The sequence below is a fragment of the Bubalus bubalis genome, chromosome 3, assembly GCF_019923935.1.
Source record: "Bubalus bubalis isolate 160015118507 breed Murrah chromosome 3, NDDB_SH_1, whole genome shotgun sequence".
Lineage (NCBI taxonomy): Eukaryota > Metazoa > Chordata > Mammalia > Artiodactyla > Bovidae > Bubalus > Bubalus bubalis.
In genome coordinates, this window is record NC_059159.1 from 49467774 (window position 1) to 49483484 (window position 15711).

The 15711-nt window shown below is 37.9% G+C and overlaps 1 protein-coding gene across 5 annotated transcripts in view; it reads right to left on the reverse strand.

Moving 5' to 3' along the window:
- TADA2A (transcriptional adaptor 2A) overlaps positions 1 to 15711 on the reverse strand; it is a 46273-nt gene that overhangs the window by 21356 nt on the left and 9206 nt on the right. For 3 of the 5 annotated variants that reach the window (XM_025281114.2, XM_025281115.2, XM_025281116.2), the window contains exons 3-7: positions 12199 to 12305; positions 11135 to 11194; positions 4359 to 4450; positions 2316 to 2473; positions 1163 to 1251 (exon numbers count right to left, since the gene is read on the reverse strand). In XM_025281114.2, coding sequence (XP_025136899.1) covers positions 1163 to 1251; positions 2316 to 2473; positions 4359 to 4450; positions 11135 to 11194; positions 12199 to 12305 — 506 coding nt within the window. Of the gene's footprint in view, positions 1 to 1162; positions 1252 to 2315; positions 2474 to 4358; positions 4451 to 11134; positions 11195 to 12198; positions 12306 to 12389; positions 12542 to 15711 lie in introns of all 5 variants that reach the window. The other 2 variants (XM_044939577.1, XM_044939578.1) reach the window with 2 other exon arrangements.

Consider the following 15711-nt stretch of genomic DNA (forward strand, 5'->3'; position numbering starts at 1 on the left):
ATCAGCTTTGAGTAATGCCTTTATAGGAGCCATGCTTTAAAAGCAAACAGCAAATATACAAACACTTGTTAAAAAGTACTGAATGGGGTACAAGGCCAGGATAACTGCTGTAAGTAACAAATCATGGGAAAAATCTGATGAGAGGCTTTCAGGCAATAGTGACAGCAAAAAAATGAGGAAGTTGTGAGTCCAGGAAGAGATATTTGGTTCTAAAAGTAGTCTGTTCATAAAATGTAAATCAAGAAAATCTCACTCTGACTAGTCCTTCAAGTATTTAGGTAAGAAAATTGTGTGCATTAATTCATCTACCTTTCTACCACCTTCTGAGGGCTCTATTTATTCCAGAATATTGGTTATACAGCTCAGTGGGTAGATTTGTTCATATTCTGTTCAATGAGTACAATCTGCAGGGATGGTGTCTATGAGGGAGCTCTACAACAGCAGCTGCCAAGAACAAAATGCTGACCTGGGTGTGGCCAGCAAAATTGTTTATAGTTTGCTAAACTTTAATTACCTCCAGGAGTGCTATAATTGTGGATGAGGTGGTAAACCAAGAGACGTGTGACTACATTCACATGGCTTTATGGCTGCAAGAACATGTAGCTTTTCCACACATTCATCATTCTTTATACACTTGTGAATATAATACAAAAGATAACAAACTACAGCCTACAGACCAAATTTAGCCCACTGCCTATTTTTGTAAATAAAGTTTTACTGGTGCACCAGCATGCTCATTTGTTTACTATTACCTATGCTGCTTTTTGCATAATTATGGCAAAGTTTAGTTCCAACAGAGAATTTATGGTCTACAAAATCTAAAATATTTACTATCTGGACCTTAATAGAAAAGTTTCCCAACCCCCTGACATAATACAACCTTGGAACCCTCTCAGTGTGGAATGAGAATCAGACTATAGAAACCCTATAGTTACTAAGGAAATGGGACTTAAGAAATAAGTTCTTGGTCTGAAGAACTTTCTAAAAACTTTCTAAAAACTTTCTAAAAAAAAAGTTTACAAAAGAGAAAAGGCACTCAGATGGAGAAAATGAGACTGCCTAAGGCCCTACAAATTACAGTGTTTTGAAAAGCTTTTCAGTGGTATGGAACCTATAGGTAAGAGATACGGCCTCATCCAAAACAAAAACAAGTTTCTCCTACCTCAATGAAATCTGCTCGAGCTGGCATGTATCCTGCCATGTCCCGAGAAAGCAAGGAGTCAAAGGTAGGTCGGGGAGGGTCATCTGCAGCTGAAAGAATTTTGAGTTTTTCTTAATAACTTAATAAAATACTAGCATAAAAAAAAGTAACACAAAGTTCTCATTTAGATTCTGAAATATTTTTATTTGGAGAAAGACAGTGTCTGAGAGAATAAATAAAATTCAAAAGATTTTTATAAAGGAAAGTAAAAAAGTAAAGTATTATGGAAACAAACTGATTTCTTAAAAAAGAAATTTAGGGGACTTCCCTGGTGGTCTAGTGGTTAAGACTGCATTTCCACTGCAAGGGACATGGGTTCGATTCCTGGTTGGGGAACTAAGACCCCACATGCTACAAAGAGCAGGGAAAAGAGAGAAAAAAAAAAAAAAAAAAAGAAACAGATTTAGGGAATCCTCTAAGTAAATATGGAAAATTCCCTCTGCTTTTTACTTCCCTAATATAAAAGAAAATCAAGGATCTTTTCTTTAGCATTATAGAACTTAAGTATTTACCCTGTCTGCTTCAGCTCCCTTCTCAGTATCAATTTACAAATCCCATCCAACTGATAGGCAAAAACCCCACTGGATTTGGAGTGAGCTAGAATTGAGTCACTAGTCCTGGGATCTTGCACAAATTACTTAACCTTTCTGAATTTCAGGTTCTTTGTGTGCAAAACCAAAGCACTTGGCTCTTTCTGTCTCACTGCATTGCCATGAGGAAGAAATGGTCTAAGCCATTTGAGAACAAAGTGCTAACATCCAAAGGGCTATCCAAACAGGAGATAGCCCTAGGTTTTGAGTTAGTCAGCTATGAAACTGTCTCCAGAAAGTATGAGGAAAAGAGGCAGGGGAAAGAAAAATAATCATATCTCATTATTTGTGCCCTGGGATTCATTCAGAAAAGATGTCCATTTATAATTCATCATGGGTTTGGTTATGTTTTGTTAGACCCATGAGTCCCTAAGTCACATGAGATTAAAAAAAAAAAAAGTTTGTTATAATTGCCACAACCAAGTGCACAAAAATAACAAGCTGCTTCTTGGACTTAATACTGGGATGGTTAATTATAATGAGTTCAATACTGGACTGTCTTACTGATACAGGGAGGTACTTACAGTGAAATGGAATGGCTGTGTCAGCAGTTTTTGCCTCCTCTGCTTGCTTCAGGTTCAGCAGGGTAGAAGCAAACAGAGGGTTATTGATGAAATGCTTCATATAGTGCTTCTCACACTCCTCCTTGGTCTTGGTGCACATCTGATTGGCTACATCCTGCCTAGAGTGTGGGAAGTGAGAAAAGGAGGCAGAGTTTTCATTTATACATAATGGTCAAAGTATGGTTTGTTCTTTCCATATTTTAAGTCCCACTGATATAATGTGTGGAACTTGATACCCACAAACTGATATAATGCAGCTATTGGCAGAATAGTGAGACAAATATAAACATAGTATTGGTATAATCTGATGTTTCAAATCCTGCTATTCCATAATAGAGGTGCCAATATCTAAAAAAGTCCTTTTCTTTCCACCAAAATAAGGAAGATTACTAGAAAATCTGTGAATTTCCCTGTGAGCTAGGCTCTATTGAAAGAATTGCTTTAATTAATAATAAGCCAGAACATTTATATTTGCATATTTTATAGTTTACAAAATACTTCATGTGAACAAACATTTCTTTACTAGAGCTCTCATGACAGACCAAGCTCTAAGCTGGAAATATGTACAACATAATTGAAATCAATGCTAGTATTAACTGTGCAGTGTATTTACTATCTCAGTTTCACAGATGAAAAAAATGAGGCCCAAAGAGGTTAACAAACTTGCTTAAAAACACAAAACACGGAAGTGTCAAAGCCACTCAATTTGTACTGACAAACCCTGACTCCTGGCACAGATGATGCAGAGGTAGAGGTGAAATCTCTCGAAGTCCCCTCTCAACCTCTCTTCCATGACACTTCACTTGTTTCGTGCCTCCTAAGGCACGTGCCTCCACTTCCCTTGCCTCCTAAGGCATACTATACTCTGATTCATGTACTTCAACCAACTGTACATACATGCTGATTCCCCTACTAGACTACAAGCTTCCTGAAGACAGGATACATTGTCATAATTCTTGGCTCCAGCATCCTCACCACCAAGCTTAGTACCTTACCCACAGAGGAGAAACGATGGTCTTTGCTAAGGAAGGGGCACAAAGAAGAATAGCCCCTTTTAGACAAAAAATGAAAAACTAGGCCAAAGAAGACTAGTAAGAAAATGATCACTTTTTTTCTATCTTCTTTGATATTCCCATAGTAAACAAAATTTTATGATGCTTAACAAATATAAGCAAAATATGAATGGAACTGAAATCTCTTTCTTCAAGGCCCTGGACATAAGGGAGGCAGCATGATATATTTTATCAACATCTGATAAAGAATATACTCTGAAAGTCAGGACAAGGAAGAGCTATTTAAGGGTCCTCTGGCAACATTAATAAACTATGTGGTCATAAGAAGTCTTTTTTTAACTTCCTAAGCTTCAGATTCTTCATGAACAAAATATATTCAATAATGCCTCTGCTATCTAGTTCATAAAAAGAAATCATCAGTTTGAAAGTACTCCAAAAAGGTAAAAATGAAAGTAGCAGTATCATTATTAAGCAGTGTCACCTCATAAGGCAACTGAACGCTGTTCAATTCTGCCATGCTAGGACTAAGCAAGTACATACAAGCTAAAACCAGAAAACGCGAATAGGTAGTCTATCAAATTTGAATCTCAGGCAAGCTATGGCCATTAATCTGAAGTCTGACTCACTTAAATGACAAGGCCATCTACAGCCAAGAAAAGTTCATAAAATCAGAAAGGAAGAATAACTAATAAGAGTCTATACTTCCCCACTATTCAGAAAGGAATAATCAACCTTCCATGGTTTGATATGTCCAAAGTCGTCTTTTAAAGCTGGTCAGTCACAGACCACTAAACATCCTGTAGCCTTGTGAGGCATTTCAGCCTTGGAAAAACACGTGTAGAAGGAAAAGGACTTGTCTCTAAGTCATGGGTCAAGAGAAAAGCAACATACGGCCCCTACCTCCTTTTTCTGAGGTTCCTCCTTTTATTTCAACAGCACTGTCTTTTTGGAGCCCGCTAGGGCAGGACAACCCCTCCTCCCAAGCTCTTACCAATTTCCAAAGCCACAGTCCATCACAGCTTCTAAAAGAGCCATTTCTTCTTGAGCAGTCCAGCTGGGATCAAGAACAGGAAAATCTGAGGTCTGAGGAAGAAAAAGTTCTGCCTAAGAACAGATAGAGAAATAGAACCCAGCACCCCCAAACGTAATGCTAGTTAAGTCCAATAGCTGTCATTCCCATGGTGTTGAGACGCCTGGAGAACGTCCTCATTAGTTGTTCACACTCCCCACCTCTAGTTCTACCATTAGGATCTCCAATAAATACTATCAACCACAAATGCCATTTAGCTCATGTAGAAATACGTTTCTTAAACTTAGCACAAAGGTAGAGATAAGTATAATAATATGTGTTCCCATTTAGTTAAGAGAGGAATACAAATGTGTATATTTCTATCTATTAAAATGCACGATTGAATCATATATTAGAACCAAAGTTACCTATTGGGGAGGGAGGGAGAAGACAGGATGGAAAGGACAAGGATAAAAGCTGGTCCTCTCTGAATATTCCTTTTTTGTAGACCTGACTTTGAAAACATAAATACTGTACACTAAGTATTAAATTTTAAAATCACAAGAATCAAAAGTAAAATGTAACAAATTAACCTATGGATTAATTTTAAGGCATACTCACACAGAAAGAAGCAATCCCAGGTGACTTTATTTTTTTATTTTTTATTTTTTTTTTTTTCCAGGTGACTTTAAAACACAATAATTTGACTATATATTTATCGTAGAATATACTTTAAAAAGTAAAACAAACTGCCAAAAAAACCAAGTAGTGATTGACAACTACTGTTTTCAAATAGTGTTGGTAGAGTTATTCTGAGATTATTCTATGTTGATGCAGTGTGGGATAAAGCTGTCAAGTAACCGTACTGGTGTCACTGGACAGTGGGATTTGGGGCTTGGGGGAAAAAAAAGATAGGTGATCTATGAGGTTATGTAAAACCATGTGGTCTTGTATTTGAAATGGAAGTTTTAGTATGAACTCATAATGTATTTTGTCTTAAAAGAAAAATTTCCAACACAGAGCACAACTAGCGATTACCAGTATGTATGTGGGGAGTAAAATATAGGGGTGAAGGAGTGGGAGGTACAAACTATCGGGTGTAAGACAGACTACAAAGATGTATTGTACAACACAAGGAACACAGCCAATGTTTTGTAATAACTGTAAATCAAGTGTAACCTTTAAAAACTGTGTAGGAAATTAAAAAAAAAACAAAAAAAAAACAAAAAAACCTGTCCTAACACTGTTCAATGAAAAGATCTAGAAAAAATGACTAATCCAACAACAATGAATACTTCCAGTGCCCTGTGTGCAGTCTCTAAGTACAATTTTCCACTAAAGGAATCAGGGCTGTTTCAAGACTCATTTTAGTTTTGGGGAGGAAATGTACAAGATGAGACTGGAAAATTTTGTTATACTGGAAAGCAAAGAAACTCTCAAAGAATATAAGGGTTATGTCAAAAGGATTCAGAGGTCAACTTGTAGAGGTTCCCACCAACTAAAAATTTTGAACATTTTGAACATTAAAAAGAACAACAATTGCAAAGGTTTAAAACATGCCAAACATTCTCAATGTCTAGAGGATGCCAGAGAAGGAACTCATATATTCAAAACTAGTAACAAAGGGAAATAATTTATCCTGCCTTTCTGTACAAACTTTACCTCAGTGGGATGTTTCTTTTTATAGAATTATTTTAACCCCTAAATTAAAAAGAAGTGATAGAATTAAAAGAGAACTTATGTATTTTGCAATCCTAGAAGAACAAATCTAGACAATGATCGTGAATGAATCTGATATAGCCAATATATGTTACTACTAATTTGTGGGAAACACAGAAGTCAGAGAACATGTTAATCGGCAAAATCTAGACTGCGTGAACATCCATAAGACAAACAACGCAGGTTTTTAAACAATCAAACTATATGAAACAAGAAAAAGAGTGAGGGAGGGGTAGGAAGGACAGGAAGAACCCATAGGATAAATATATAAGGTAACCAACCTAGAATAGTTAAAAAACAAAACAAAACAAAACAAATGTCACACAAGAGCCTGGGCTTCCCTGGTGGCTCAGCAGGTGAAGAATCTGTCTACAATGCAGGAGACACACAGGAGACATGGGTTCAATCCCTGGGTGGGGAAGACCCCCTGGAGAAAATGGCAACCCACTCCAGTATTCTTGTCTGGGAAATCCCATGGACAGAGGAGCCTGGCAGGCTATAGTCCATGGGGTTGCAAAGAGTTGGACACTTCCTGAGTACTTCCGAGCACACACGCATGCACACACACGAGATCTTTAGGAATTCTCCTAGTGGTCCAGTGGCTAGGATTCTGCTCTCAACATAGGGGGTGCAATTTCAAACTCTGGTCAAGGAGCTGGCATGCTGCAACCAAGAGTTCGCATGCTGCAACGACGAGAGAAGATCCCCACAACTAAGACCCAGCAGGGCCAAATAAATAAATAGAAGAGCGATCCTTCAATCACACAGGTGTTTAGAAATTGTTCTATCTTCTGTTAATGACACACACACATAAAAAACCCTCTGTGGTCTGTCAAATTATATTACTAATAAGCAATACATTTTATCTGAGCACCTACTAGGAATATGCCTCACGTGAGGTACTATGAGATCCAAATGAGAAATTTCAGAGCTTGTATCTGTATTAAATTCAAAATAATCACTCAATCTGGAAAGTATCATAAATACAGGCAAATACAACAACTCATAGTTGAAAAGCCTGTATTTCTGAAAGTGTATTTTCTAATATTAATTAGCCCTCACCAACTTTACTATAAGATAAACCAGAAAGACTTTCTACACCAAAGCAAAATGGGCATAAAAGGCAGTTTTTCTTAAAGTTGAATCAATGTTTCTCAATTTCTGAACCCAATCTTGGCCCTGCTGCTGCTAAGTCACTTCAGTCGTGTCTGACTCTGTGTGACCCCATAGACGGCAGCCCACCAGGCTCCCCCGTCCCTGGGATTCTCCAGGCAAGAACACTGGAGTGGGTTGCCATTTCCTTCTCCAATGCATGGAAGTGAAAAGTGAAAGTCAAGTCGCTCAGTTGTGCCCGACTCTTAGCAACCCCATGGACTGCAGCCTACCAGGCTCCTCCGTCTATGGGATTTTCCAGGCAAGAGTACTGGAGTGGGTTGCCATTGCCTTCTCCGAATCTTGGCCCTACTGAACAAGAATCTCTAATAGCAAGGTCTAGGAATCTTTAATATTAAGAAGCTCCCAGGTGATTCTTATGCACTAAAGTTTAAGAATCACTGGTATAAAGGGTGTGGCAAAAAGAGGTGCCTTGACTTGTTCAAGGTTCTAAGAATTATAAGACAAAAATAGGCAAAGAACTCAGAAATCTTGATTAATGCACCACCCACCACAGCATGAGTAACTTCCAAAAATACAGCACTGTGAGATGGCAAAAGTACTGAAAACCATTTAAAGTTTTCTGAGGCTTCATATGGAAAAAAAAAAAAATCAAGGTTTTAGTGGTTTCATGTATAGAAAACCAAAATTTGGTCATCATTCCTATGGAAGGAGATTCATCTTTTCCTTATCTGGGAGCAAAGATTAGAAGAATTAAAAAAAGATCATTCGTAATCTCCAAAAGCACTATAAAATAAAAGAACAGAATTCTGAAAAGTGTTTGAATGGGTGTAGAATAGGTGAGAAAAGAATGATGTAATCTGAAGAGTTAGATGGACTTGGAGAGAAACTTCGTGCCATCAGCATTAGGCAGAAGGCATGGTGCCCAGAACAGTTAAAGCGAGTTCATGGTCAGTCTTCCTGCAGAGGATAATCTCAATCTACTTAAAGTACATTAAATCACAATTCAAATAAATAAATATGTATTCTGCTTCTTAGCATTCTTGTGTGAATTTGGGATGAATAAAGCTAACTTTTGAAGATGGGATAACCTTAGTGAAATGAACTCAGAGCCACAGCTACTCTGACCACACTCTTCCTCCAATCCTGTATTCACTTTGCAATTAACAAAAGAGAAACAAAAGGGAAAAAAATTCTTATTTCATATATTCCATATCATATGTTGTCAGAGAAATGCAAGTTAAAATGAGACAGCACCATGTATCTATCAGAATGGCCAAAACCCAGAACACTGACAACACCAAATGCTGGCAAGGGTGTGGAGCAACAGGAACTCTCTTCCACCGCTGGTGGGAACACAAGATGGCACAGCCACTTTGGGCAGTTTGATGGTTTCTTACAAAACGAAACATACCCTTACCATATGATCCAGCAACCATGTTTCTTGGTATTTACCCAAAGGAACTGAAAACTTAGGTCTGAAGAAAAACCTGTACGTGGATATCTATCGTTGCTTTATTCTTAATTGTCAAAACTTGGAAGCAACCAAGATATCCTTCAGTAGGTGGATGAATAAATAAACTGTGGTACATCTAGACAACAGACTATTATTCAGGGCTAAAAAATAAACAAGCTATCAAGCCATGAAAAGACATGCAGGGAACTTATATACACATTCCTTAGTGAAAGAAGCCAATCTGAAGAGGGTACTCTCTATACAATCCCAACTCTATGACATTTTGGAAAAGGCAAAACCATGGAGGTCACCAAAAGATCCATGGTTGCCAGGAGTTAGGGGGAGGGGAGGATGAAGAGGCAGAACACAGAAGACTTTTAGGACCGTGAAACTACTCTGTATGATACTATAATGGTAGATGCATGTTGTTGTGTATTTCCACAAATCTATAGAATGTGTTAACACGCAGAGTGAACCCTAATCTAAACTATGGACTTTGGGTGATAATGAGGGTCAATGTAGGTTCCTCAGTGATAATTTATGTGCAATTCTGCTGGGGGATGCTGATAATAGGGGAGGCAATGCATTTGTGGGGGCAGAGGATACATGTGAAATTTATGTACTTTGTACTCGATTTTGCTGTGAACTTATAACTGATCTAAAAATCAAAGCCTAATATTAAAAAATATACTCCAAACCTTACAATTAGTGAAGAAAATACTTAGAAGACTGAAGGTGTTTAGAGAGAGGTAGGGGAAGGCCAGACAGTTGGCTGCCAAGAACTCTTACCAAGGAGCATTTCTTGAACTAATTCATTATAGACCAGGACCTGACTCAGCATTACAGGCCCAGAAATTCACTCAAGGCTTCACACATAAGACTTGGAGATGCTGAGTTCCCCTTTTCAAACTTCTAAAAGACAGAAATAGACATACTACAGCATTGTGGTAGACAGAATTCTAAAGATGCCCTCCACTCCCCAAAGATTCTTGTCCCCTGATTAGTCAAACACTAACTAAATATTCTTGTGAAGGGACTATGCTGACCAGGTACTAATTAACTGACTGTAAAATAGGGCGATTATGCAGGTAAATCCACTGTAATCACATAGGCCTTAAGAGAGAAAGAGGAGTCAGAGAGATCCAGCACAGGAGTCATGAACCAGGAGAGGTCAGAGAGGCCAAGTATTTCATCAATAACCTTCAAGACCTCCCTGCTGTTGGTGGCTTTGAATATGGACAAAGCGGGTCAGGAACCTCTAGAGGCTGAGAGCAAGTCCCAGCCAACAATCAAGAAGGAAACAGTATCATCACTCCTACAACCTCCAGGCAGTGAATTCTGTCAACAACTTGAATGGGAAGGGACTGAAAGTGGATTCTCCCCTAGGGTCTCCAGATAAAAATCCAGACAGACCAACACTTTCATTTCAGCCTTATGGAATCTGGAGCAAACCAATTAACATAATTGGTCTTCTGACCAACAGAACTGAGATAATAAATTCCTATTGTCTTAAGCTGCCTCATTTTTGATAAGTTGTTATGGCAGCAAGAGAAAACTACACAAGTATCAATCGATTAATCCATGATGTGAGACTACTGTCAAGAAGATGTCCAACCAGCATTCCTTCAAGAAAAACCAACAAAGGAGGCCAAATGTAAGAAAACTACTTGGTGAACCAGGCGATAGGCTCTGATAACAGACAAAGGTATTGTATACACGCCTGCCAAGCATACCAGATCTTTACTTTGGCTTAGTAAAGTGCCCACTCCTCTGGCTAGATATTGGAATGCATGCTGTCACTTCAGTCGTGTCTGACTCTGTGCGACTCTGCCAGCTGTCCATGGGATTCTCCAGGCAGGAATACCGGAGTGGGTTCCCATTTCCTTCTCCAAGATATTGGAAGGACACTACTAATATCCATCCATCTCTCGTTCCTTCTTTACAGGTGTCAAAAAAATCAAATTATAGTCAAGTCTTACTCTGGTCTATGAGTCAATCTATCTCTTCAAAGTGAGTTTACATATTTCTATATCATTCACCCTATATTCATTTTACAACTTAACTCTCCAAGGGTAACCAATTTCTCCAAGGCCGAGAAGGTGGAGTGCCAGACATAAATCTCACCACTGCCCACATGAACCACATAAAAATACCATTAGCCAAACACAGTAACAATACATTTACTGTTTATAAATGAACCTAGAAAGCAGCACACCTCTGACCCTTACATAGTACATCTCAAAGAATACTTCCTTTAAATTCCTTCTAAATTAAACCAAAAATCTGAGTATATAAAATGATTTTCAGACTTGAATGCTTTAGTAGATCCATAAAATCCTAAAAAGCTTATTGGGCAATGATTACCTAATTCAGACATGGGGGAAAGAAAAGGGAGATACTTGCAGATGAAGAAAGACTAATATCCAGTATAAAATCTGAAAATGAAGGGAAATTCCTACAACTTCATTACCATTATTTCATAAGTATGATCACTTTGATGTTTCTTGTACTCAAATCCTCGTGTGAAACACTGAAAAAGAAAGGAAAATTAAGTTACCAAAAAGTTACATTTTGAAATGCTTTCTTAAAGGATAGAAGATGACTTGGGGGTATTTTACTCTTGAATGAGTTTTTAAGAATTCATTTACTCGTTTGCAGCCACAACTCAAAGGTTAGGTTCGTGATCACAGCTTTTCAATGGCCCTCATAGAGAAAAAACAACAATCTGGGAAAAAAGACTTATTCCTAGGACAACTCCTCCTTTTAGAAAAGCATAAGCCCTGGAAGCAGACTGTCTAAAATTGAATCCTTGCTCTTAGTGTATTTCAGCAATTCTAAGATACATTTTGTCATATTTTCAAACTCTGAAATGTGGATTCGTCTTATAATAAAAAGTATATTACAACTTCCATCAGCCATTTTTACACTTTAACATCTCTGAAATTGGGATGTTTCTTTTAATCAATAGCATTCTGGATCTGATAAAATATGGTATTTGCTGTGTGACCTTGAAGCAACTATTTAACCTCTCTTTGGCCAAGTTTCCTCTGTAAAATAGGAGTACTAATCATTACTACTTCCTAGGGCTGCAGTGATGACTTAAAAGTTAATTCATGCAAAGTACTCAAAATAGAGCCTGGCACAGAGTAAGCACTTATCAGTTCTGCTATTACTATCATCATCGACAGAACACTTTGTTCCTTTGTCACCTGCCCAAACATCACTCTTCAATAAGATAAAAAACAGTGTCACAGGAGGTATCAAAAGGAATAATCCTCCAATTCTGTTTCCTGTAGTCCCAATACTTGAAATCTACTGGCAAAAACAGCATTAGGTTGATACAGGAGGAAGTGGAATATTCAACAGACTATCTCATCCATCTTGCTCTCTTCTCCAATTTTTCACTGGTAAAATGTATAATTAAAGACTGACTAGAAAAAATAGATTTAACTACGTACAGTCCTGAGCAACTGACAGTCATCACTGAATTTACTATGCCTATAAAACTAGTCAAGCCTCCCCTTAATGAGTTACCTGTAAGCAGAGGAAAAAAGGAGGTGGACCACATTCTGCACACTTGATATAAGGCTCCATGAGGTAAGAGGAGCAGCCTCGGCAAGGTGGCTTATCAGAGGGATCATCTAGAACATAAAGAAAAATTACTAGCTTTAAAACACTGTATGACTATCTTCAGCACCAGAAGCTAGAAATCTGCAAATGATTACACAAGGTAATACATTGTGCTGAAAAGTTCATGGAGATAAGATGAGCTCATTCCAAATAGGAAAACACAAAAATGATGCTCCTTGTTATTTCAGGGCAGCTTTGTTCATTCCTACAGTACCTACTATTTCAAGCATTTAAGTAGATATGGCACCTGCAGAGAAACAAACACAAGTTTTAACTGGAAGTCTCATAATGCCCACAATTTATTTTCCCATGGGAAAATAATGTCACATACCTACCTAACACACATACAGTTACAGATAAAGCCCATCTGACAAAATGTTAATAACTGCTGTATCTGGGTAATGGGCTACAAGTAATCACTGTACTGTTGTTTCAAATTCTTTACAAGTTTGAAATTTTTCATAACAAAAAGTTGGGAGCAAAAACTCTTTAACTATGCACCTTGGGATGTACTAATTTATACCTGAGTTGGGAGTTAAACCTAGGACAGCTCCCTCCCCTTCTCCCATAGTAAGCAGAGAACAGAGCAGACCTTCCTCCAGTTCCAATGACAGTACTATCTCTGAAATACCAAGGCAAGCAGTACAACCCAAACTCTAAGGTCTAAATGCATACATGTGTGTCCCTGGCTGCCCCAAACTGCCACTCTCGAGTCAGGGCAACACAGCAGAGTTGTTCTCTGTGATCCACAGGAATCTAAGAACACAGGCTTGAAGGTAGAGAAGGGATTTAATCTGTTTGGCCTGAGGCAGACATTTCTCACATTCTGTAATAGAATGCTTCTTCCTAAAATCCAAGAAACACTCTTCAAGGCACCTTTCCCTCCTTTAAGTGGTGATTATTATTCTTTTTTTCCTAAATGAAGACCTGTAGAAAGGTGACAGGAAAGAAAGGTAATCTTTCTGGCCATAGCTTCAAAGTAAATATCTGGAACAGAAACTATCCCATTTCTCCCATTTAAAACAAAAATGATTTTATATTAAACGTCAATTTTTATCAAATTACCTTCTTTCTCACATCCTTTTAATGATAAGTTTTTCTTTCCTCAAACTTTCTTCAACGATAACAACAAAAAAACTGACCAATGACTGACCTAGTTTTTAAACTTTTATGTCAAGAAGTAATTGTTTTACAAAAAATAATCCAACTTATAGTTTTAAAGATTTTAGACAATAAAAGAATGTTACCCTCTATTAACATGCTGATTTCCAGCCCTTCTTCCTTGTATGTGTGTGTATATATTTAACAAACGTGGGATACCACACATGATGTTTTATAGCCTGTTTTTTTTCCACTTGACAATATATACTCAACATCCATCATGACAGCACACACAAAGCTCCCCCATTCTTTTTAATGGATGAATAATATTACAGTATATCAATTTCCTAACCTAGTGGTTTTCAGCTGCCTCCTAGGAAAGCACTGTGTAAATCTGAGGAGAGGCCTTCCTGTTGCCATGACGACTAGGGAGCACTACTGCACTCAGCAGCAGGGACCAGGGATGCTAGACATCCTACAGCACTCAAGACATTACTACACACCACAGAACTGGCCTGTCCACTGCACAACTTTCAAATGTCCCACCAGATGTTCAAGTAGGTGAAAACTTATTCATAATTACATGACCTGAAACCTAATTACACATAAGACAAAATGCTCCTGATAGTTCTAATATGTGTTGAATTTTCCAGGAAGGCAGCTGCATTACTTCAAGAGGAGATTTTATCTTGTTTTGTTCAGAATTTTACTAAGACTTAAGTTGTGGTATTTCTGAATCACCAATGCAACACGCATGAATCACTGTGCATTTGTAGTTGTAATATGCACAGTGATTCAGCATATGAATACAAGCATCTGACTACTAAGGCATTATGTGTTCCACTGTAATGACTAAACACATGGAGATAGGTATTATTTTGTTATAAATTACATTATTATATATTACTTTTATTTATCCTTTATAGTATAGTTAGGGTATTATTTTTATTTCTTTGAAATCATGGGCATAGATATGTTATCTATGCATTTCATTTCCAAATAGTAAAAGAGGCTTTAAAAACATAAAAATCAAACACTGAGTCTCATAATATTGAGAACCACTAGTCTAACCAGTTCCCTGCTGCTGGGCATTTATGTTGTTTCCAATTTTTCACTATTATAAAAAATGCTGAAGTCAATGTTCCTGTACGTTAGGTTGGTGCAAAAGTAGCTACAGTTTTGCACTATTGAACCTTGCCATTTGATATTGGAATAATTCTTAAATGTGGTTACGTTATACAACATTTTAATGCACATTTCTTGCTTTATGTTTTTTTGCTAATGACTTAATACTTGCTATTTATTTTATATTTATTTTAGACTATAGAAATAATAGACAAAAAAGCAAATTCAAGTGATTTTTTTATTCAAGTTCAAAATGGTTCATAAAGCAGCAGAGACAATGCACAACATCAACAACACATTTGGCCCAGGAAGTGCTAGTGAACATACAGTGCAGTGGTGGTTCAGGAAGTTCTGCAAAGGAAACAAGAGGCTTGAAGATGAGGAGCACAGTGGCTGGCTATCGGAAGCCAACAACCAATTGCGAGCCATCATTGAAGTTGATGATGGCTATACAAGAAGCTGTATACAACTATACAAGAAGCTGTATACAACTATACAAGAAGCTGCTGAAGAACTCAATGTCGACCACTCTACGGTTTCTCGGCATTTGAAGCAAATTGGAAAGGTGAAAAAGCTTGATAATGTGTGCCTCATGAACTGACTGAAATAAAAAAAAAATCATCATTTTGAAGTATCGTCTTCTGCTGGGAGCCTGCGTGAGGAGCTCCGCCCATGGCAAAGGTCATGGAGGAGGAGGCTCGGCATACGCAAAGGCCGGATCGAGCCTCAGGAGTCCCCCTGGATATTCTCGAGCATCTGCCCCCAAAAACTAGAGTCTGCCTACTTTACTGCTTTGTGCTCTCACCTCTGACTTTACTGGGGGCTGTCCCCCACCACCATCTCTCTCTCTCTGATAAAGCTCCAGTTAATAAAGTTCCTGGGCATTAGGAGTGTTTAAATCCAAACCCCTCAGGTAGCTCTGACAAGTTTACGCGGACTCCTACAGCTATGCATACAATTGTTTACAGTCTCCCAGCCTCGAGAGGCAACGGAAGCTTAACATATTCAAATAGCTTAGAGCCTCTCGGAGAGATAGAAACTGTCAGAATAAAACTAGTAAAAGATTTCATTGATGAGCCAATGCTTGCTGCCAAGTTTCCACATCCCCTGTATTGTATCCTTGAATGTGTATTAATTAATATACTTGGTATGTAGAAAAAATAAGTAGTGGCCTTGGCGCTAGCAACTTTA